The 23,533-nt window shown below is 43.5% G+C and overlaps 1 protein-coding gene across 1 annotated transcript in view; it reads left to right on the forward strand.

Moving 5' to 3' along the window:
* Nucleotides 1–23,533, forward strand: part of Atac2 (Ada2a-containing complex component 2) — a 43,283-nt gene that overhangs the window by 13,520 nt on the left and 6,230 nt on the right. The window contains exons 7-15 of the mRNA XM_037433705.2: nt 47–165; nt 1,572–1,724; nt 12,051–12,264; nt 14,419–14,539; nt 15,330–15,416; nt 17,675–17,725; nt 19,266–19,378; nt 21,453–21,545; nt 21,979–22,103. Coding sequence (XP_037289602.2) covers nt 47–165; nt 1,572–1,724; nt 12,051–12,264; nt 14,419–14,539; nt 15,330–15,416; nt 17,675–17,725; nt 19,266–19,378; nt 21,453–21,545; nt 21,979–22,103 — 1,076 coding nt within the window. The remainder of the gene's footprint in view (nt 1–46; nt 166–1,571; nt 1,725–12,050; nt 12,265–14,418; nt 14,540–15,329; nt 15,417–17,674; nt 17,726–19,265; nt 19,379–21,452; nt 21,546–21,978; nt 22,104–23,533) is intronic.

The following is a 23,533-nucleotide window of genomic DNA, read 5'->3' on the forward strand; positions in this document are numbered from 1 at the left end:
TTGAGATTCATGCCACAATTTTTTTCCTTTATTTTTCTTTGTGCAGTTGGAATACCGACCAAGACCTCTTTGGGAGTGACCTTTTCCGGCATGATTTGCTCAATGTGACAGAACCTGCGAGTGATCCTGTTGATATTGTTTCCACGTCTTCTGACAATCTTGAAGGCAAGAGTGCTGCCTTTGTTGTTTTGTCTTGTTGCTGGTGATAAGTTATTGCTAGGCCTATGCAAATAGTGAATTTTAGGTTCGAAGCAAATATTTTGAATCGAATATTTTGAATCGAATTCAAATAGTAATATCGCACATAATAGAAAATGAGCATATTTGTAATGTCTTGACTTACCAGTACAACATTTAAAAAAAAAAATTGAAACAAGACCTTGCAATGCCATTTTTTGGTTCATAGGAAGTGGAAACAGTTTTGAATAGTAGTCGGATTTGACTTGTGAAGTTTGACTTGTGATAACCTGTGAAATATGTTACGTTTTAATATTTGCTATACTTAGAGCATATAAGCCAGTACAACAAACTTTTAAACGTCAGAAACGATGAATCGATGTGAGGGTGATAAGTTCATTTAACCGTGAAGTGGGGCTTCGCGGCAGTCCGGATTTCCTATAAATAAATGCTTTCACAGTTTAGCAACTTTTTACTGCAGTAAAACCATCTTTACAGGAAGTTACATGCAGGCAATATACATTTAAATAAATGTTTTCTGGCTTAACACTTCTACACTGCTGTGAAACTACTTTTACAGGGATTACACAGGGATACATTAATTCGTTCATTTAGACTACTACTTTGAATTTTTTTATAATATAATTTTGAACCCACAAATACTGTGATATTCATTTGAATATTTGAAGCACTCAAATATTTGCACAAGCCTAGTTATTGCAACATACCAGTTAGCCATGCTTTTGTTCATTAAAACGAGCCCACTTTAACATTGCTTTATTACTTGCCTAATCTTTGTTTGAACCATCAAATTTATCATCTTGGGTTTAGCAAGTAAAAAACGTAGCCTGGTGCCAACGTTTCAACGGGTAACCTCTCTCCTTGAAAGCAAGGACAAGTCTCTGTGCTCATGAAAACACTGTCTAAAGGTTAGCTGCAGTCTATAAGTACGTTCACACCAACAACTGGTGGAGGTCATGTGACACAGCACAAGTGGCAACCAGAGAGCATTTTGTGATGACGAATGTTCACACAAGCGAGTGTGGCCTACCGTCCCTTTGTCGAAATGTCTTGTGATTGACGCTGTTCATATCAGCCTGTATTACTGTCAGCACCATGTAAGGTACACATCAACATATACAAATATCTTGTTTCTGCATGGATTAGTTGACTGGGTTTGCAAGTCCAGGCGCAAGGCTGAAAGAGGAGAGGCGAGTACTCGTCACTTTCCAACCAAACTGATCTTTTCCAACAAGCTTGTATAAGCAGTTTTCGTTTCTAGTACAAGCAAGCCCTGACGCTTCTCTGGAAGTGTTCTTTGCGTGTTTCGAGTTTTCGTCCTGCAGATGCTTTGTGTCGCAGCTTTACGAGTCTCGTGCACCTGTGATTTCCAGATGGCCTCTTGCCAGTGAAAGTGGAGGCCGAGGACGACGAAGCCCTGGACCTGGAAGATTTCGACGTCCAAGAGGCGGCCACCATGGATGCCAGCTACTTTGGCGTCCAGTCTCCCAAGGTTGAGGACATTGTTGGCATCTTGAATACTGACGGTGAGTCTAATGACACTCGTTGTTTGGCTAGTTAGTGCACTGCTTCAAGAAATTGTATCCAGCCAAAAATCCTATGTACACAGGGAAAGAAGGTGAATACGGAAAAGCAGCTAGTCGCATTCCTGTCTCCACTTCCTGTGTGCGTCCATTTTTTGGCTGGATATAATTTATTGATGGTAAGTCCTCATTCTATGTGCTCCTGGAGCTTGTCATATGTACAAGCATACATTGCACAACTCCATACTTGCAGTCTCTGTATGTAAATACAGTCAAACTTCAATATATTGTTACGTTTGAAAGAGACTGGTAGACGTTGAAAGGGGCCGTTTATTAGGTCGTGAGGGGCAGCTCAGAAGCGGCCGACTGGTTAAAGATTCTCCTGATCCTCTTCTTCCTCTCTCGCTCTGGGCGACCAGTGCGTTCACCGTATACGCTTCTTTTTCTTCGTGCATGTACGCAACATTCCTCTCCGCGCAGACGAAGGCCGCCGGACGAGTCAGTCGAGTTGTCGTGGCGTGTACAGTTTCAGGCGCGCAACATGAACCACTTGAGTTTTGGCAGCTCGTCGACCACTCGCCGTGAGACGAGCTATTACATAGTTGACCTCTGTAAGTCTGTCGACGATGACAAAAGGTCCATCGTAAGTGGCCAAAAACTTTTGGCATAACCCGCGCTTGCGCATCGGAGTCCACAACCACACCAGATCACCACGACGATAAATCACTGGTCGATGGTGAATGTCATAGCGCGCCTTCGCTTTGTCTTGCGATGCCAATGTGCGTAGTCGAGCTATGCGACGCGCCTCTTCGGCGAGGCAGAGAGTCTCGGCGACAGTGACGTTGTCGTGGTCACAGAAAGGCAATATTGTGTCGATTGTGTGCCGGGGCGAACGTGCATAAAGCAAAAAGAAAGGGCTATAGCCTGTAATCTCATGCTTCGCGGTGTTGAACGCGTAAGTAATGAACGGGAGTACGTCATCCCAGTTCTTGTGGTCGCATGAGACATACATAGACAACATGTTGATAATGGTGCGGTTGGTACGCTCCGTCAGCCCATTAGTTTGGGGGTGGTATGGTGTCGAGTGACGCAGGCGGGATTCACATAAACGGAGCAGCTCCTCCACGACATCCGCTGTGAATTGTCGTCCACGATCACTGATAATCAGGCGAGGTGGGCCGTGTCGGAGGATGACGTACTGTAACAAAAACGACGAGACTTCACTGGCAGTTGCGGAGGGGACGGCTGCCGTCTCGCAGTAGCGTGTGTGGTAGTCGACGCAAACAATTATCCATCGGTTGCCTTTAGCCAATTTTGGGAAGGGGCCCAGAAAGTCAATGCCCACTTGTTCGAAAGGTGCGCTTGGAGTAGGCATCGGCTGTAGAAGACCAGCTGGACCAGTTGATGGACGTTTGTGACGCTGACATTGCATGCAGCTTGCCACATAACTCTCAACAGACTTCTGCATACCAGGCCAATAAAAGCGCTCTTTAGTCCGGTGAAGCGTCCGCGCCAAACCTAAATGTCCAGATGTAGGGTCGTCGTGCATGACACTCATAATAACTGTTTGCAGGCTCTCCGGGACCACTAGAAGGAAACGCGCGCCACTGCTGGAGAGGTTCCTTTTGAACAACAGTCCATCACGCATACAGAAACGGCGTGCACTAGTGGAAGCGGATGCAGCGGCGAATAGTGGTGCTAGTTTAGCATCTTTCCGCTGTTCTGCTCTGAAACTGGGATAGTCCGGGAACGTAGGCGAAACTGACGCTACAAGCTGGTCAAGGTCACCGGGTTCACAATCTGTTGTGCTAAGTGGTATACGTGAAAGACAGTCCGCGTCAGCATGTCGACGACCACTCTTGTAAGCGACGGTAAAACTGTATTCTTGTAGCTGGAGTGCCCAGCGTGCAAGGCGGCCACAAGGGTCACGAAGGTTGACAAGCCAACACAACGAGTGGTGGTCGGTTACGACTGTGAATGGGCGTCCGTACAGGTAAGACCTAAACCGCTGAATTGCAAATAATACCGCCAGGCATTCTTGTTCGGTAACAGTGTAGTTTTGTTCCGGCCTGCTTAGGGAGCGACTTGCGTATGCAATGACGTTTGCGGTCGCCGTAACGTTGTACTAGGACGGCTCCAATACCTATGCCGCTAGCATCCGCATGAAGCTCTGTCGGAGCAGAAGGACTGAAGTGCTGAAGGACGGGTCGTGACGTCAACAAAAACTTCAATTGACGAAATGAAGAATAGCACTCCGGAGTTCACTCAAAGGAATTGTCCTTTCGTAAGAGGCATGTGAGAGGGTACGCAATGTCGGCAAACTTCGGAATAAAGCGGCGGAAGTATGAACAAAGCCCCAGGAAACTACGAAGCTCCTTGACGGAACGCGGCGCATTGAACGCCTCAACTGCTGCTGTCTTCTGGGGGTCAGGGCGGATGCCATTCTTGTCAACGAGATGCCCGAGCACGAGCGTCTGGCGGTCTCCGAAGTGGCATTTCTTCGAGTTTAAAATTAGGCCAGCGTTTCGGATGCAGTTCAAAACAGTGTCCAGACGAGAGTTGTGTTCACTGAACGTGCGGCTAAAGATGACGACATCGTCGAGGTAGCACATGCAGATGTTCCACTTCAAGCCACGCAGGATGGTGTCCATAAACCTCTCGAACGTGGCCGGTGCATTGCACAGTCCAAATGGCATCACGTTGAATTCAAAGAGCCCATCAGGGGTTACAAAGGCAGTCTTTTCCTTGTCCTCTGGGTGCATCGGAATTTGCCAATAACCGGATTGTAAGTCTACGGAGGAAAAATAAGAGGCCGAATGTAAGCAGTCTATTGCGTCCTCTATACGTGGCAGCGGGTATACGTCCTTTTTAGTCACTGCATTCAGTCGGCGATAGTCGACGCAAAATCTCCAAGATCCATCTTTCTTCTTAACGAGGATTACCGGTGCTGCCCACGGACTGGCTGACTCTTGTACCACTCCCTTTTGCATCATTTCCTGCACTTGGTCGTTGATAATTTGTCTTTCTGACGGGGAAACACGATATGGTTTTTGGCGAATCGGACTTGCCGCGCCAGTGTTGATGGTATGGCGCGTTCGAGACAGGGGGATAGGGGCTACTTTGCCCTTCTGTGCAAAGTCAAATACCGAAACGTGCTTCAACAGCACATTCAATAAAGTTCGGCGCTCGCTTGAGCTAAGCGACTTATTTATCTTTGCCATAAGCGCCCCGTCCAAATTGTGACAACCAGTTCCGTCACGTTCTTCCGGCACATCTGTGAGCTCAACCACTGATAAGGTCACGTGTTCATTGCTGACCGAAGCTAATTTCAAACCATTGGGTAGTGTCACGGGCTCAGAGGAACAGTTTACAGTCCATAGGCCAGTTCGTCCGCCATCAATCGACACCACACAATGGGGAACCAACACATTCTTCTTCACGCAGTTTATGTGCATTGGTTCTACGCTCGCATCGAAGCTGTCAGAATCCACGCCGCCACAAACAACAGGAACACGTACGGTAGACAACGCAGGTATGAACGTATCGCCACAGACACACAGCGTAGTTTGGTCATTTGCCGGAGTGTCCAGAAGTTCTGAAGGCATCTGGCCACTCACAAAGACTTTCCCCGTGCAACAGTCTACAGTGGCACCACATTCTTGCAAGAAGTCCATGCCGAGAATGACATCATGTGTCGACCGAGGAATAATCGCAAACTCTGTCGTTATCATAAGGCCTCCCAAAAATACCTCAGCACTACACACACCAATAGGGCGCAATGGCTCTCCACTCACTCCACAAAACGTCGAAGTTTCATCCAAGGTAAAAACAACTTTCCACCCTAACACGTCTTTAAAGGAAGCACTCATCACGGAAATCGTTGCACCTGTGTCCACCAAGGCCATCACAGGCACATGATCCACCAAAACACGCACTTTGTTTTTATACATACACACAGGAGGTATTTCTCTCAGTAGCACGTTTCCAGCGACCTCACCCCCATTGGCCGCGCTAGCTAGTTTTCCGGTGGCGAAGAGGGTGCTTTGCGACGCAGCGGTGAAGGAGAACGATGATCACGAGGTCGCGGTGGGGGCGTTAAACTCCTGTTAGATGCCGGGGAGTGGTTGCGGAAGCTGCTGGGCCAATAGTTATCATCAGGTGGTATGTGGGCCAGCCGCCGGACACCATGAGGCTGTTCGAAGGGTTGTGAAAAGTCAGATGGTTGGTGATACCGAGGAGTCACCCGACGGTTGCAAAATCGCGATATGTGGCCTGGCACACCGCAGGAATAGCACACCAGCCGAGTTCGAAACGTCGGTCGCTCGTCGATGAATAGAGCGTCATCATTTGCTCTTGTGTGACGGATGTACTGGTTGGGTGAGTCGTACCGAGACGTCGGGTGTCGAGGAGGCATGCGCCGAGAGCGTCGGTCATACCGTGACGCGGGAAGTCTGGTTGTCATCCTTGACTGTGGAGCAGGGCTGTACTCCACAGTTGCCGCGCTCATCGTCGGTTGCCATGGGGTCAAAGGAGGCACATCTATAGCCTCACGTGGCAGACACAACTCGCGATGGTCAGCTGTCGAACACGACATTTCTCGGTGGGACAGTTCCTCACGAACAATCTGTCAAATTGTAGAAAAAAGGTCGAGGCCAGGATTCGTGTCCACACTGGCAACAGTTGTAACGTTAGCCAGCTGACCAAAATTGGGCGCAATTCGACGCATCTTGAGCGTTTCAAACGTTCGGCAATGCTGAATGACGTCGGACACAGAACTGAGGCTTTCTTTTCCAATTAGAAAATTATACACGTCCTCAGCTATCCCTTTGAGCAGATGCCCAACTTTGTCCTCTTCCGACATGGTAGCACAGACCACCTTGCACAGCCTTAACACTTCTTCTATGTAAGTGGTGCATGTCTCACCTGGTAGCTGTGCCCGTTGCGACAGTGTTTGCTCAGCCCGCTTCTTTCTAGCAACAGAGTCGCCGAAACACGCCCTGAGCTCTTCAACAAAAAGATCCCACGTCGTGAGTGCGTCCTCGTGGTTCTCGTACCACACCAGTGCGGTGTCGGTAAGGGAGAACACTACGTTGGCTAGCATAGCGGCTGCATCCCAACCATTGGACTTGCCCACACGTTTGTACTTGGTGAGCCAGGCGTCGAGATCTTCTTCGGCTTTTCCTCCGAAGGGCGGTGGAACTTGGTAGTACGGAAGCGGGCCAGATGGTGCCGTCCTGGAAACACCTGCTTCTTCGGGCATGTCGAAGTCACTCACGGCAGATGGTGGGAGACTGGAAAGTCGACGGCTTCGTCGAAGCTGTGGCAGCGATCGTTCCGTAGTTGAAGCGCTTACCCAGCACCTCCACCACTCTGTTACGTTTGAAAGAGACTGGTAGACGGTGAAAGGGGCCGTTTATTAGGTCGTGAGGGGCAGCTCAGAAGCGGCCGACTGGTTAAAGATCCTCCTGATCCTCTTCTTCCTCTCTCACTCTGGGCGACCAGTGCGTTCACCGTATACGCTTCTTTTTCTTCGTGCATGTACGCAACAATATCGAAAATTCTGCCAAATGAGAACTCTGCCGAGGTGGATCCCGCAAGTGCTGATGGTCCCCGCCGCTCCCGACATCAGCTGAAGTTGTAGCTGCCTTGGCACTTGTGCGCCGCCACTGCGGCGCAATTGAAGGCACCGGCCTATCACTTATGGATCGCCTGAACTATATTGAGGACGCAGTTTTCAAACTTGCCATGGCCAACAAAAAGCAGGCTACTCTTTTTTTTCAATATTTTAAACCAACACAATAAATACTATGTTTGAATCTTCAAGTGAGTACCGTATTTACTCGCATAATAGGTGCACTTTTTTTTTTCAGAAAATCCGGCTCGAAGTTAGGGGTGCGCCAATTACGCGGGGTAAAATTTTCGAAAATTTTTTCAACTCGGTTCTCGCGCTTTAAATCTGCACACTTGTCAAGTAAAAGGCGACTTTATCGTTTACCAATTAATTCAGCATAAAACAAACATACCTACGTACCTTTTAATGAACAAGCGAGAGCCGTCAACTGCACACACACACGTAAAATTTATTTACACAAAAGTCGTAGCTGTTCCTCCTTTTCCCTATTCGGAGTCCGAGTCGGAGATCACACATTCATCCTCGCCGAGCGGGGATTCGTTTTCCGTGTCCGAATCATCCGCACCCCACAACATGTCATCCTCACTCGCATCCAGTGCGTTCGAGATACCCGTCTTCTTGAAGCTTTTCCTGACGACTTCGTCGGAGATCGCCTGCCACACGAAGGCTGCCACACGAAGACCTCCAAAAAGCGCGGCGATTTGGGGGGTATTAGTAATTGATGGAACAGCCGTTTTTTTTTTTTTTTCAAGTTTTATTTCGACAGACACGTTGGTTTGGTCGTTTCACTTCGAATTTTTTTTATTTGCTCATCGATTTGCCTTCTTTTTTTCTTCAGGGTACGGGGGCTGCGTTCCAACTGTACCGCTGGGGGGTAGAATCGTTTCTGATCACGGCCAAGTTCGGGGTGCACCTATTATGCGCGGAATTAAAAAAAATCGAATTTTCCGCAACCAAACTAGGGGTGCGCCTATTATGCGAGTGCGCCGATTATGCGAGTAAATACGGTATTTACCGCACCACGCTTGAACGGTTCGTTGGTCGTTATCAGCAAGCTGTTGACGCATTTGTTTTGTGATTTTTTTTATATCGAATTCTGGATATATCGAACTATTTCGCGATCGCCGCGCCGTTCGATATATCAAGGTTCCACTGTAGTAATATCAAAACTTGACAAGTTGGCATTGGTTCATTCTCAGAACACCATGACAAGACAGGAAATGACAATAAAAAAGGCAGTACACTCAAACCTCATTATAACAAAGTGCATCTTACACAGAATTAAGTTTGTTATATCCGAAAATTTGTTATAAAGGTATATTTCCAGTATTGTATCTATAGCTAGACTATCCTTCACTTTCTTTGTCATAATCAGTATTTCATTATATCTATGTTTGAGTGTACATCATTGAGCAGACTTTTAATGCAGTAATGTTTGTACTTTGCTGTTTATAGCCGTTCATGTGGCTCTGTTTTGTGTTTTTATTTTATTTTTATTTTTTATTGAGAATACTGTTATATTTATCTGGCATTGCCATCAAGACATGAGAAAAATACTTGAGCATAACATCTTACAATCAAACCAAATCTTGTGTAAGCCAGACCAGTATCACCCTATGAAAGAACAAGAATTGTTATTTAAACATCAACATTGAGTAACTGTTCTGCGTGTGTTTTTCTGTTGATAAATTCTTCACCAATTTTTTTTAATGCCACTTGTGTGTATTCCCTAATGTGTGTTCTCCTCTTATCAGTGACAGTTTAGCTGACAGTCATTTGCACCCTGTCTACTTTCATCATTGCACACCATATTTTAGAGCGAAGCCCATGACTCTTTTCATACTGTAAAAAATGTGCCAACATTACTGAAAACTTCTTTCTGGGTCAATTTTTTAAAGAATTTTTTCCCACTGAATAAAGTGGTACCATTGTTTCAATTCAATGGGGTTCCTGTATTTCACTAATCGTGTACAAAAATACAACACGCAGGTGGCTTCACCAGATGGCAATGCAATGAAAAGTGGCATTATATAGAAAGCCGAGACACAAATGACCCGACATGGGCAAGTGTGGCAATCTAGTGTCAACAAGCATGGGTATGACGAGAGTAGCCTTCATTGGTTGCGTGTGGGACCGATTTTTGTTGATGACGGGTATAGCTGTCATTGGTCATTTTGTTACAAAATCTCGTGACGACTATACTGTACAATGGTAGTGAAAGAGGGTTAAGGCTGGTTCACCCCGAAGGCTACGTGGCAGAAGAGGGAAAGCAGAAAGCAGGGAAGCCTTCTTTCCGAGTGGTGAAGGCGCCCGGAAAGAAAGTTAGGGGGAAAACAACATGGTGAGCTAGATCACCCAGGTGACCGATTTTTCGCCACCCGCCGCAGGTCACCGTTTTGCCGCAGCCAATCGGAAGGCCACCAGCGGCGGCGCTGGTGTATCTTTGGGAGAAACGTTGCCACCTGACAGTGACATGGGCGCTAAATCGCAAAGATGCCCCACTTCCTCTGCCAGCCAAAGAAGGCATGTGATATGAACAGGTGCTCGCTCGCACTCGCCGCCTCACTGCTTCGTAAAGCTCGCTTTCCTGCCTTGACACTTCACCTTCGGCGTGAACGAGCCTTTAACGCACACAATTGCATGTCCTATCAGTGCCCAGCCAAGCAAGTGATTGGCCCGGAGAACGGGCAAGTGCCACTCGTGGAATACAGAGCATGGAAGCTTGTGTTCGCCATGGCTTCTGCCGTGAGTGAACGCTCCGCAACAGGGAAGACGAACGAGAGCGAGTGCAATGCGCAGCCCGTGGAACACAGAGAGCAGCTAGAGTTCTAGTGCACAGTAGCATGAGAGTTCACGCTGCTGCTTCTATGGTTTTCAATTTTTCGTATGGGAACATGACCCTTTTCGCTCCTGCAAAGTGCACCCACCTTGCGTTTTCACCCATTCAATCCTTTTACTACAAGATGTTGTTGGCGGAACTCGGCTGATTGATGCAGTTTGGACGCAACTGGCGGGAATACTTCACCTGCCACTGCTGCTAAACAAACTGCTCGAGCAGAGGTTCAGCGCTGCCAAAACCTGCAGTCTGCTTGCACTCTGATTTCGCATTATATGGAGCGTCGTAATCGTTGATTTGTTTTCACGCTGCTGTGAGAAATAGTCTGCGTGGATATTGCTTGAATATTTATCAAATACTCGCAGTATTGAAGAAACCACGGACAGCTTTGAGTAGATATTGTCCGGGAAGTGTATCTTTCAAGTTTTAATACAATGCGTCACACTTATAATATTGATAAGTTACTTGTTTAACGAAATTCATCCTCATACACATTCACGCGGCACACACTGGTCACATCCATTTGAAAATACAAGCCTTAGGCAACTGTCCCTCATCTTCTAGAGTAGAAGTGCTAAAGTGTGACACAGTTTGTGACAGAAGTTTGAGAACTTCTTTGAAAGAAACCCAGTAACCTATCTGTGAAAAAGAAAATCACAGTAGACTCTCAATAAACGGGACCTAAGGTGACCGGTAAAATGTGTTCTATTTAACAGGAGTTTCGTTTACTGAGAGATAAGCAGGGGCACACAATGCAAAAACGAAACCAATCTTGCCAGAAACATTTGTTGCATTTAAGCAGCAGTTCTGTTAAACGAATTTCCGTTTACTGAAAGTCCACTGTATATTCTGGGACATTATGTGCCAGAACATGTCGTCATGGTGAGAATTTTGACAGGTTCTCTAACGTGCACCCTAATCTAATCTAAGGGATGATGTTTTTCGCGTTTTACTCCTATTTAAACGAAACCAGCGTGGCCACAAAATGAAGCTGTCATTTTAGCCGCTATTGTCCTGGATAAGTGTAGGGAAGACTGCTTTTGTTTAGGCATGTGTAAATAGCAAATTTTAGGTTCGAAGCAAATAGTGGTTTGGTCGAATGATTCCGAATCAAGTTCGAATAGTAGGTACCATATATTATACAGAAAGTGATCATATTTGTCATGAGCCAACAAACCTGTACAATATTTTTTTACAATTGGAACACAGCATATGCAAATGTCATTCTTCTTGGTGCAAAGGCAAATGAAAGCAACTTTGAAAAGCAGGATTTGAATTTCGGTAAAATGAATGAAAGCGATAATCTGTAGAGCACAATGTGTTTTGAAATTCACTATACTTAGAGCACTAAACTTGTTATAACAAGCTTTTAGAACTGCAAAAAAGGTTGAATCGATGAGAGGGTAATCGGTTCATTGAACCTCGAAGTGAAGCTTCGCAGCAGTTTTCTGGACAAGTGTAATCACAATGCAGCACATTTACACTGTAGTGAAACCACCTTTACAGGGGGTTACATGCGAAGTAGTGTATACACTCAAAGCTCATCGTAACAAAGTTGCATCTTACACAAAAATATGTTATACAGTATTCAAAATTTTTTTATAAAAGCATAGTTCTAACATTACATATATGTAGGTATATTGCAAGAGTACTTTTCATATACTACATTATAATCGCCATCTCATTATATCTCGGTTCGTTATATCAAGGTTCGTGTGTACATATGTTCATTCATTTTGAATACTTCTTCAAAATTCCTGGAAATTAAGTTCGAATTGAAGAGATTTGAAAACTGTAATATTCTTTCGAATATTCGAAGTGCCCAAATGTTTTGCACATGCCTGGTTTTGTCCTTCAACAGGCAATGTGGCTGCAACTGAAGAAGTCGTAGCAGGTAATATGGATGACGACGAAGGGTCAATGATGAGCATCAAAGAGGAACCAGTGAGCGACGCAGAGAGCAGCTCGACAGAGACATCCCACTCGCGTGCATCGGGTACCGCGAAAAAGCACAGGATGGACGAGAGAGGGCTGCAGGCCACCATCAAAGAAGAAGCTGCACCCAAAAAGCCAAAGTAAGTCTGAGAAAGCTATACACTCAAACATTGATATAAAGAACCGGGATATAATGAAATATCTTCTACAACAAAGCAATTCTCAGCAGGTGGGAATTTGGACCCTGCATTCAAACTCCTGGGCAAGCTTGGACAAGCTATGCTCATGGAGTCATGACAGAATATATATGCAAAAATGCCAATTACTGATTTCTTTTCATTTTTATTTTAATTGCATCGACACATTCGTGTAAATAAATGTGTTTTTGGCCATAAATAGCCCGATATATTTCACGTTAAGGCTCGCTGCTCACATGAACGCATGCTAGTGCTTGTTTCTGGTGTGTCACTGACTGATCAGTTCATTCGGTTCACTGTTAGAGCTGCACGAACTTAATTTATAAAATGGCCTGCCTCAAATGTGTAGTAGCACCAAGTTCGTGAAGACGAGTCTAGAGGTGGTTCCTAAGGGTTCTGCCCGCACACTGTGGTGCAGTGTCCATTCATTTGAGCGCCCTCCCGCTGATTTAAACTCCTCTTAATTGGAACAATTTTACAACCCTCTTTGAGTTTAAATGACCAAGCTTTTACTTTACATGTATGCAGTCAAATCTCGTTAAAGTGAACTACTCTATGCATGTGCAAATGTTCGGCCACTTTGAGCATTCAAATGGACATTACATTACTTGGATTTGCTGTGAAACAAGTTTAAAATTTAGGAAATTTTAAAAGTATTTGAGATGATCGAATGAACACAATTTGTCAAATGTAACCATCCTAAAAAGGCAGTTTCACTGCAGCAGCAGGTTGCTACATTGTGAAACATTTATCAGGAGAAACCCACGCTGCCACATTGCAAGGGTGAGTGTGCATATTATGTATGCCAAGATTATACATTTTTCAAGTTGAAAGCTTGTTATATGAGTGAAGTGTGGCAAACTTTAGCACGTGACATATTCTACCATTTATAATTTTCAACCTACCACTATCCCAATCTTGGTATGATTTAGATTCACTTCGAAATGATTCCATGCTAGTTGCCATTTGCTTCGAACCAAAAAAGTAATGTTTGCGCCAGCCTAAGTTTTATCCAACACAACTCAACACAGGTATCAGTATATCCAATATTCATTATAAACTTAAACCAGTTGTTTTTTAACAGTGGCTACAAAAATCCTCATTTACTTCAGTATATCTCGTTTCATTGCATCGAGGCCTCGCAGTTCCGCTGTGAACAAAGGATGCTGAAAATTTGGAGTAACGCAAAGCAGGAGGTAGAGCTAAGTGTGCCTCACTTGAAGCCTCTCGTGTGAATCTCCATAGTTAAGTCATATTAAAAGAATATGAATATACACCAACTCGCCCAACTTTCTATTCTGTTCCATAGTTAAGTTTTCCTTTACACATGGTAGCTGGACTTAGTCTTTAAGTGACGCCTTCTTCCAAATTGGGTACTTTTGTTGGAATCGTTGTACTCCTCGTAAGTTATCTTGCTTATTTCAGTGAGTTACTCAAGTTTCAGAGACTTCTGCACTTCTGAAAGTGTCTTGTCAAATTCTCAATGCTATAAAACAACTTAGTCTTTGAGGACTTCACCGTTAAAGTGGAAGGTGCTTTTCTCAACTTACAGGTGGTGCAATATATGCATGATCGCGCTAAATGTCCTATGTCCCATAGACACGCACACTTATTGTCTTTTCCTTGGTGACCATTCTTCAACTGCTAAGAGCCACCAAATTGCTATCATTTGGTGCGAGGCAGACCTTTGGGTATCAGACCCTTTCGGAACGTTATCGTTGATTCTTTACACGAGTATTCTGTCTGCAATAAGAATACATGGGCACAAGAATTATACATAGTGTACACGTTGGAATATATGTAAGCACTAGCGATTATGCTGGGTAGTATAACAATATGTGTATAAAAATTCGATGCATTTCATCTGTCAAATTTCACATCTGGCACATTTCAACCGCGAACGACTGTGTTTTTTCTTATCGTTACATTACGAGTGTTACCCTAATTGCAGGACTCCGTCATTAAATAACATCTTTGCTGCTGTGTGCTTTGTCGTCGTAACACTGCGACACCTTAATGCTTGCCGCCAAGCTTAAAGCATTAGCCAACACAAGCCTAACGAGTGGGTTGGTGCTGTCTCTGTTATCCATTATGTAGGTGTGTCCCAATGAGCATCTACGAGGAACACCAACTGCTGAGCCAGATAGAGAAGTATGCCCAGAAGATTTCTCTCCCCCCTGAAGCGCAGAGGCTCAGAAGGAAGCTTCTTGTCAGGCAGGTAAGAAAACAAGCATTTCTTGTCCACAAGTATAGTACAGCTTTCTCAGACCAGACTGATGTGGACTTGGGCTGGGAACTTTTAATGATTTTGAAAGCGAACATTTTTTTTTCTGCATGCAACTGGTTGAGGCTTGTACGTTTGTCATGAATGGAGGACATAGGGGCAAGTCTCGAAGGATTCTGAGCAGCAAGAAAAAAAATTATCTTCTTTAGAATAGGTACAACATCCAAGCCTTAGAATGCAGGTTGGCTGCTTTTCTAAGGATATCTGATGGTAATGTATGCAGCCTGTCCCTCCTGTGGGAGGTTGAACAACATATGCCGTAAAATCCAGGGCGAGCACCCTCCCTATGGTGAAATATAATTAGACAAGGTTTATAGGGGGATCGGTCATTGATCTAAATTCAAGTTGGCAACAGAAGAGCTGCTAACAATAAAGAATAAATGCAGGTTTTAAAGAAATGCTTTATTGAATGCACATGCATTCATTGTTTTCATTCGTTCTCGTCAGACGAGTAAAAACAGTGATTTAAATAGTGAAAATGGTGGGAGGGGAGAAGGGGATTCATAATTGAAGTCTCGCATAGAAGGGTTAGGGGCACTTGCTCAGGGTTTTAGGATAGGTAAATATAATCGACCTTTTTAGTGGATCTGACACATTTTTCACTATGAATTCTACCTGGGTACCAGCAGCAGTCACATTTCTGGTATACCTAGCAACCAATGGCCATTCAACTTGTGGATTGACTGCTTGTTCTAAGTTGTTCCTTTTTTTTTGTCTTGTGTAGATCAAGCGGGCTCGCAACATTCCAGTTTTCGACCTTGATGCCCTAGCTGACCAGCTCTCGCGTCAGCCGCACAAGGATTCGCAACAGGTAAGTGAAGAGTCTAGCTGTCGTTGCTTGCTCAGATTGAGTACTAGTTGTGTTGCACTCAAAACACCGTTGCGCACATGAGAGTGCCACATTTCACACAGGGCATGCGTGTAGAACTTGCGCACTGTGCCGAACATGTAGTTTTTTTTTATCACTTTTGTTTCAAGACAGCTAGGATCCACAAAGTTTTGTTTTGCTGGTATAGTGCAACTGGCTGATGTACTGCCTGAATGCAGTGTTGTGCTGTAACTAATGAAAACCTGCACATTGCTACATTATTGCACACCACTTAAAGGACAAAGACAGAACTGCACAAACACAAGCACAAACTTACAACTGGATTTATTCGGTGCGCAAATGATGCTTTTATACGGGTGCGTATGTGATGTACCCTGAGCCACTTCTCGATATACACATCTAATCACAGACACAGTGCCATACACACTCGTGTGGTCGCTATAACATCGAAGCGTTTATATGTTTACATAAAAAAAAGCTTACAATACCACAAGCCACTTATGCTATGCTGGAGAAAAAAATTTGACGAAAATGAATGGGCTTGCTCAACTAACCACAGCAACGGGTTGTGGACTGTGTCCAAAAAGTGGTGCTCAAGGTTCCGTTCACATGTGGCGAGAAATGCACCCACCAGACAGGCTGACTGAACAACTTTTGAGAGCAATACATCAATGAGCACTGATCTGTACAAGACATTTAGACTTGCAGTGCCGAAATAGCATACGCGAGCTAAAGTCTTATTAAAGCAAGCTGGTTGCTGGGCACGATAATGTGGTGGCGTTTGGCATTCGCACGGGCCTTGTTTCAATTCTTAAAAAACTTTTTTGCGAGCTATTTAGCTCATGACAAATGTGCCCATATTTTTATTACATGTCATAGATAGTATTCAAATTCGATTTAAAATTATTTGAATCCAATTCACTATTCGCACTAGCCTACTAAGTCTCAATTTTGATTGCAAGTCAACTACCCCACTTCTGATTTCTAAATTAGATAAAATGGGTCGACCTACAATCGCGTAAATACGGTATATATAAAAGCATAATTTCTTCATCCAATGAATCCAGTTGAAAACTTGCACTTGGGTTTGTTCAGTTCTGTCCTCGTCCTCTCGACATTTCGCAGTACCTTGGCAATAAATAGATACCAAGCAGGCCAAACAAGTAAAACTCTCCCAAGAAAACCTACAGCAGGGAAGGGGTGCTTGCTTCTTCTCACATGTTACAATGAGTAGTCTGACAGTGTTTGACATGACATTGCTATGTCTATTGTTTTTTTTTTTCTTAAACTCAGCCCCGCCGCGGTGGTCTAGTGGCTAAGGTACTCGGCTGCTGACCCGCAGGTCGCGGGTTCGATTCCCGGCTGTGGCGGCTGCATTTCTGATAGAGGCGGAAATGTTGTAGGCCCGTGTACTCAGATTTGGGTGCACGTTAAAGAACCCCAGGTGGTCAAAATTTCCGGAGCCCTCCACTACGGCGTCTCTCATAATCAAATGGTGGTTTTGGCACGTTAAACCCCACAAATCAATCAATTTTCTTAAACTCATACTGAATGGACAGGCCTATTTGTGCAGAAGGTTCACTTTGGCACAAGTGCGGACAAAAAAAGGGGGAAGTTTTGACAAGAATAAAAATCGTTCACCTTTGGGTGAATGGGAGAGCCTCAGTAATGCATTTTGGCATTCTTCGGTGCTTGTGATAGGGAATTAGTTGAAAAAAGAGGTCACTAGACCAATGTCAAAACAAAATAAACATGACGTTTCGGGATACGTGCGGATATCTTGTTCAAGGTAAACAAGGGAGCCTTACAGATCCCGAAATGTCATATTTCTTTTGTTTCGACATTGCTCAGTGACCTGTTCTTTGAACAATGACTTTACCTGACCTGACTATATAACTCTCGACCACAATAAGAAACTTATGTTCCCATTTTAAGTGAACACTAGTGAAAATGAGGGGGTTCATGCAAGAGCCAGTTTATATTTGTACTCTGCCTTCATATTCTGTTCATCACTTTGTAAAGTTGTCCACAATTGTAGAGCAATGCATAGGAAAGGAAAAAAAAAAGAAAGGCCTCAACAGAAGCACTTTTCACAAGCAGTGGAGCAGTTCGTTATCTATAGCTGGTTTTGTTAGGCTAGCGCATTAACTTTTTTTTTTTTCGGACTAGTGAGTGGCAGATCGTCTATCGCGAATTTTGGCACGGTCAGTACATGTACTGTTGTTTTCCTGTCGGTACAGGAAGTTCACCGGCCTAGACGGAACACTAAAGACGTGCTGGACCGATTTCAGGTAGGTGTCACAAGTTGCACACTTTATACAAGGAAAAAAACAAAAAAAAACATCAGATTCAGTTCATTTTACGACGAAGATGAGCACAACAAATGTAACGTGCTCTTTCTAAGTATTGCTGTATCACCAAATATAGTTCAAATCAATATCTCATATACTAAGGAGGTTATTTTCGTGCTGGATAAAACTCATAATGAGGTTTGATGTGCTGACACATACTTTGCAAACAATCTTAACTTGTTAACCGACTGTAGCTATTGCACTGAACTCCTATTGAAGGCAGGCACCGTATGCTATTCGCATTATACGTAGTCTATTATTCAAAAGATTGTAAAACATCACTTGCTTTTCTTTTCAGTGTTTTTGCAACTACTGTGCCATCACGCAGTGTTTTATAGTACCTTGCCAGCTCCTCAAAAGCAGCTCAAGTTTAATACTGTAATAGTCTGTAAATTTTATAATGAATTCTTTTGTCTTCACAAAATATTATAGGCAGATACTATAGGTTAGTGTGTGTATAGTTTTAGAAGATGTCATGTCGGCCTGGTCAGTACCTGTAATTAAAAATTATATATAATACAGAATGATATCCATTCTAATCTTTACACTGTTGCATTTGCAGGATCGCATGGTTTGGTTCTTCGTAAGCATGCACCTGTCTTTGTACTACTGTGAAATTATTTTGCGATATTTTGTTTACCGATGAAGATTTAATTTAATTATTCTACAAATTTCTTTTTGCTGCGGGGTATGCTACAACACAGAGTATTCTGTGCTCTTCTGATGGCTGGCCCTCAGCTGCTGAAATTCAATTCACTTATAAGTGCCTTGTACATGTTGTGGTCATGGCATGTAAAACCCCAGAATTCAGCTTATAAATTATTTTGTAAAAAACATGGGCAGCTTTTACTAGCAATGCAAGGCTGGTCTAACAGCGTGGCTTGTGCTCAATCTACATTATCGATGAGGTTTTTATTAACATTGTCCTGTTCAACAATGTCCTAATTAGCATTATCCTAATTAGCATAACTTTCATGAGTGAGCTCCTCTCCCTCTAACTGTCAGTTTCTCTTTCCTCTCTCTATTTCTTTCTCTCCTTTCTCTTCTGTTTACCTGTTCGATGCTTCTGTTTAGTTTTCTTCAAAAAGCACATGCATTGAAGGAACTCCTGCATTGCACATCCATTGCATCAGCCTCAATGAGTGTGCTTGTTACTATCCTTATTATCTACCTAGTTATTAGGTGACACAGAAAAACCTATTATAATAAACCTCATTTCTCAAATGTGTGTTGCCGAGGCCAAACTGTCTTTATCATTAATCCTAGGATGAAGAATGGAATGATGAGCGAGAGTGCCAGCCGAGTCATTGCATTTCACGTGGTTGGTGCAACGATAGGATGAAAACCTTAAGCAGCTCCGTCATAAAAAACCTTTCCGCATTTCGCCCCTCTATATCTTAATACTCTCAGATCTGAGCTGGAGCCTTCTCTTTAAAAAGGAGTCAGGAATGATGTCTGACTCCCTCCTCTAACTGTCCAGGTGACTATAGGAACAGCTCGCATGGGAGCTCAAAGCCACGTTTCATTCGTGACCCGCATACTTGGCCTGGAAGAGGAACAGCTGGAGTGCATAGTCAGCCCATACACCCAAAGGTAAGCAGCGCAGTGCTCAGAAACCATAAACAGTGACAATCACTCTCTCATTCATGCTTTCAAACAGATAAAGAAGGCCATCTCTAACCTGCAGAGAATGTTCTGTCGGAAGGTCGCAAGAGAAGAGAGACATGCACTCACAAGTTCACTTTTAACAATGCTTCATCGAATGAAACTTAGGGTCGGGACAAGGGAAGCTATACGTTTCAGCTAGGCTTGTGCAAATATTCGAGCACATCAAATATTCGAACGAATATTATAGTATTCGAATTCGCTGCGATTTGAACTTAAATTATTGAAAATTTAGAAGTACAGTACACTCTCATTAAATGAAACCTAGAGGGACCAGGAAATTATGTTCTATTCAAGAGGAGTTTCGTTTCATAAGAGATGATCAGGTGTGAAGAATACAAGAACGAATCCAATCTTGTAAGAAGCACTTGTTCCATTTAAGCAATAGCTCCGTTGAACAGGTTTTCGTTTACTGAGAGTCTAGTGCATTCGAAATGAATGAGCCCCGCCACAGTGGTCTAATGGCTAAGGTACTCAGCTACTGACTCGCAGGTTGCGGGATCGAATGCCGGCAGCGGCGGCTGCAATTTCAATGGAGGCGAAAATGCTGTAGGCCCGCGTGCTCAGATTTGGGTGCACGTTAAAGAACCCCAGGTGGTCAAAACTTCCGGAGCCCTTCACTATGGCGTCTCTCATAATCATATGGTAATTTTGGGACGTTAAACCCCACATATATATCTATCGAAATGAACGAATACAAAATGTATATTAGTCCACATGTTACACCCTGTAAAGGTCATTTCACTGCAGTGAAGTGGTGCTGTACCGTAATTACACCTTTTTAGAAAAAATTCGCACTGCCGCAAAGCCTCATTTCAAAGTTAAATGAACATATTACCCTTGCATCGATTCATCATTTTTTAAGTTAAAAAGCTTTTTATACCGACTTATGTGCTCCAAGTATAGTAAACTTTAAAACAAAATGTTTTATGTAGTATCACCTACATTTTACCAAAAGTCAAATCCTGCTACTATTCAAAGTTGCTTCCACTTTCTTTGAACCAAAAAGAATGACATTTGCACATGCCTTGTTTCAATCCAAGAAAAAAATATTGTGCAGGTTAGTTGGGTCATGACAAATATGCTCATTTTTCTTTATAATATGAGATATGTACTATTCGAATTTGATTTGAAGTTATTTTAACTGAATCACCATTTGCTTCGAACTTGAAGTTTACTATTTACACAAGCCTAGTTTCAACATAACAGCATTAAAAACGCGCCCTCAAAGAAAAACTCATGTGCGTCAGAATTATAACAAAAATCACAGCATTTCGCTCACTTGTTTAAAAAAAAAACTTGCTAATACCTAGTTTGGAGCTAAGCTTGCTATGTTCATTCGGATTGGCAACAACACTGAACCCTGTGGACACTCGCCAAGAAATCAAAATTTTTATATTAGTGTGGGAACTTTATAGAATTAGGTTTCATTGGATTAAGTTCTAACTGCACTACATATGAAATGTGCCACTCTCCTGGTGCATCAACGGGAGAAAAAGGAAGTCGATATGTCATATTCTGCACATTAGCTCAGTTTTTCTATTCAGGTGCTCTATTCAAACACTGTTCAATTGGCAACAGCCAATGGCACATGATTGTTTGACTTAGTCACAGCTCTGATGGTATGTCAATTAAGTATCCCCCCTGTGGATGGACACTTGGAGTGCAATCAGTGTTACAGGCATTCGCGTTGTTTTGGAATGGGCATAGCCTGAAAGCCTAGGGTCCATTGTGGTGGGCCAGGGGTGCTTGGCTACTGACCTGAAGGTTCACTCCACGGCAGTAGCATTTCCGTGGAGGTGAAATAGTCATGTGCTGTGCGATGTCTGTGAATGTCAAAGAACAATAGGTGGTCAAAATTTCCGGAGCCCTCTTCTGTGACATCTCTCATAAGTTATAACCATATTGTTGTTTTGGGGGCATAAAACTCCAGATATTAACATTTTTATCAATAATAATACCTTTAGCTAAAGTAGACTGCATGGTATGTTTTTGCTTTCAGAACACTGAAGCCCTTCATCTTCAGGGACTTTGAAGCGAGGCCTTTGAGACTGAAACTCCTGGAGGAAATACTTTCCCACAGATTCAATGCAAGGCAAGTCGCATTCAGAGGGGCAGGTAGCAAACTTGCCACAGCAATAGGTGGACATTTGTGCAGCCAGTTTCATTTTTTAACAAGTTTCACAGGCTTGTTTACTGAAATAAAACTAGTTCTCATTTAGGGATCAGTCGAAAATATTTATGAACTGGTCGAATGAAATTGGTTGAGATGAAATCATTTGTGCACGGGTCGAAAATAAATTTTCACGCTGTGTCGGTGTGCTTTTCAGCTTAATTTTAGCTGTAGAATACCTCTGTATTATATTACATGTATATTTAATTATGTGTGATAATGCATTACATTCATTTTCCTTGGATTAAGACATCACTGTAAGAAGCAAGAGTGATAAATATTTACTACAAGAGCTGATATTCAAGTGCTGCGATCATGTGCTTTTCTAGAGGAAACTCTTTCATTCACACAACAGGTTCAGGGAGGAGTCTGTAACGCAGCCTGCCGAGCAGCATCCCATCGACTTCTGCTACGTGAGGCCACAACACATACCCGTTGTCAACGCCATGTGCCGCACCTTCTTTTGGCCCGGCATTGACTGTAAGTTATTCACTGCCACTCGTCGAAGTAGCCTCTGTTGAATTCCCTGATGTCTGAAAGCTCGTTTCTGTGAGAAAGCCGATTAACTTTCGCATGCAAGAAGTTGTCAAAATATGCAACCTTTCTTTTTTTTTAATCGGAATATACACAGTGGGACCCCTTTATTAGAGGCATTCATCTAACAGACAGATGGGTGTAAGAGAAAACCAGCGTGTCTACATTGAAATAGGTGTTAATAAGAAAACCCATTCTCAGTAACATGCTTATGAAAGACACGTCACGTTGAAGGCAATCACTCCCTGGTGCATGTCTCTTAGAAGGAGGTTCAACTTTACTACCTTCAGAGTCGCCCATCACGGTGGTCCCATGGTTGGGGTGCTCGACTGCCGAGCCAAAGGTCGCGGGATCGAATCCCGGCCGCGGCGGCCGCATTTTGATGGAGGCAAAATGTTTGTAGCTCATGTGTAGATTTAAGTGCGTGTTAAAGAACACCAGATGGTCAAAACTTCTGGAGCCCTTCTATGCGACGTTCCTGAATCATGTCAAGGTTTTCGGACGTTAATGCCAACAAATATTTTTATTACCTTCAATTGCATAACAAGGGACAAGAAAGGGAAAGAAGACAACCACCTGTTATAACGCGAAGCCACAACAAAAGATCTCCCTTAAAGAACAGCTTTTTAGCTGCCAAAAAACTCATCCTGGTCCGAGGTCAAATTTTTTGGCAACTAAAAAGCTTAAGCTTTTCTTTCAGAGAAGTCCGTACGGATATTCTTGTGGCTTTGTGCTAGAATGGGTGGTTGTCTTCTTTCTCTTTCTTAACCCTTCTGCCACCTCGTATGTTTCTGCAAAACTCATTTGCATAACAAGCAGGGACATAAAAAAGCTTATTTTTGGAAACAAATAGCGTACAGATTTGACAATTTGTGGAGCAAATCTAGCTGAGTGTTGAACAGCTTATTCAAAATTAATTTAGCAAAATAGCATTTGCAGCCCAAAAATTCTTTACGTTAGCGAGTTCTGTACGTTCTTTGCCTTGAATCTGCACTGACAAAGTCCTGTTAGCACATGCTAGAGACGAGCTTTAGGGCACAGATCGATAGACCGCTTAACGCAGATTTTCCCAGACCAGTTCTGCTCTTTGTAACAGAAGCTTTGCTACAAAAAAAAAATGAAAGGAAAAAAGAAAAAACGCGAAGGCTTCGCCAGCGCATAGGTGACTACAAATGGTTTCCTATAAACACCGTGTTGCGCATGGTCTGAAAAACGTTGCCATCAGGTGTGGCGTGCCCTTGGTGTTTTGCGAGCCAAGGAAGCAGGGTGGTTTATGCACACACATTAGGCAAAAGAAGAAGCCACAGAGTGAGGCGAAGCATGTGCAGACCTTCATGAAATGTGTCGTTGGCGTGGCGTATGAAATACTACTGACT

Source organism: Rhipicephalus microplus, chromosome 10 (assembly GCF_043290135.1).
Source record: "Rhipicephalus microplus isolate Deutch F79 chromosome 10, USDA_Rmic, whole genome shotgun sequence".
Lineage (NCBI taxonomy): Eukaryota > Metazoa > Arthropoda > Arachnida > Ixodida > Ixodidae > Rhipicephalus > Rhipicephalus microplus.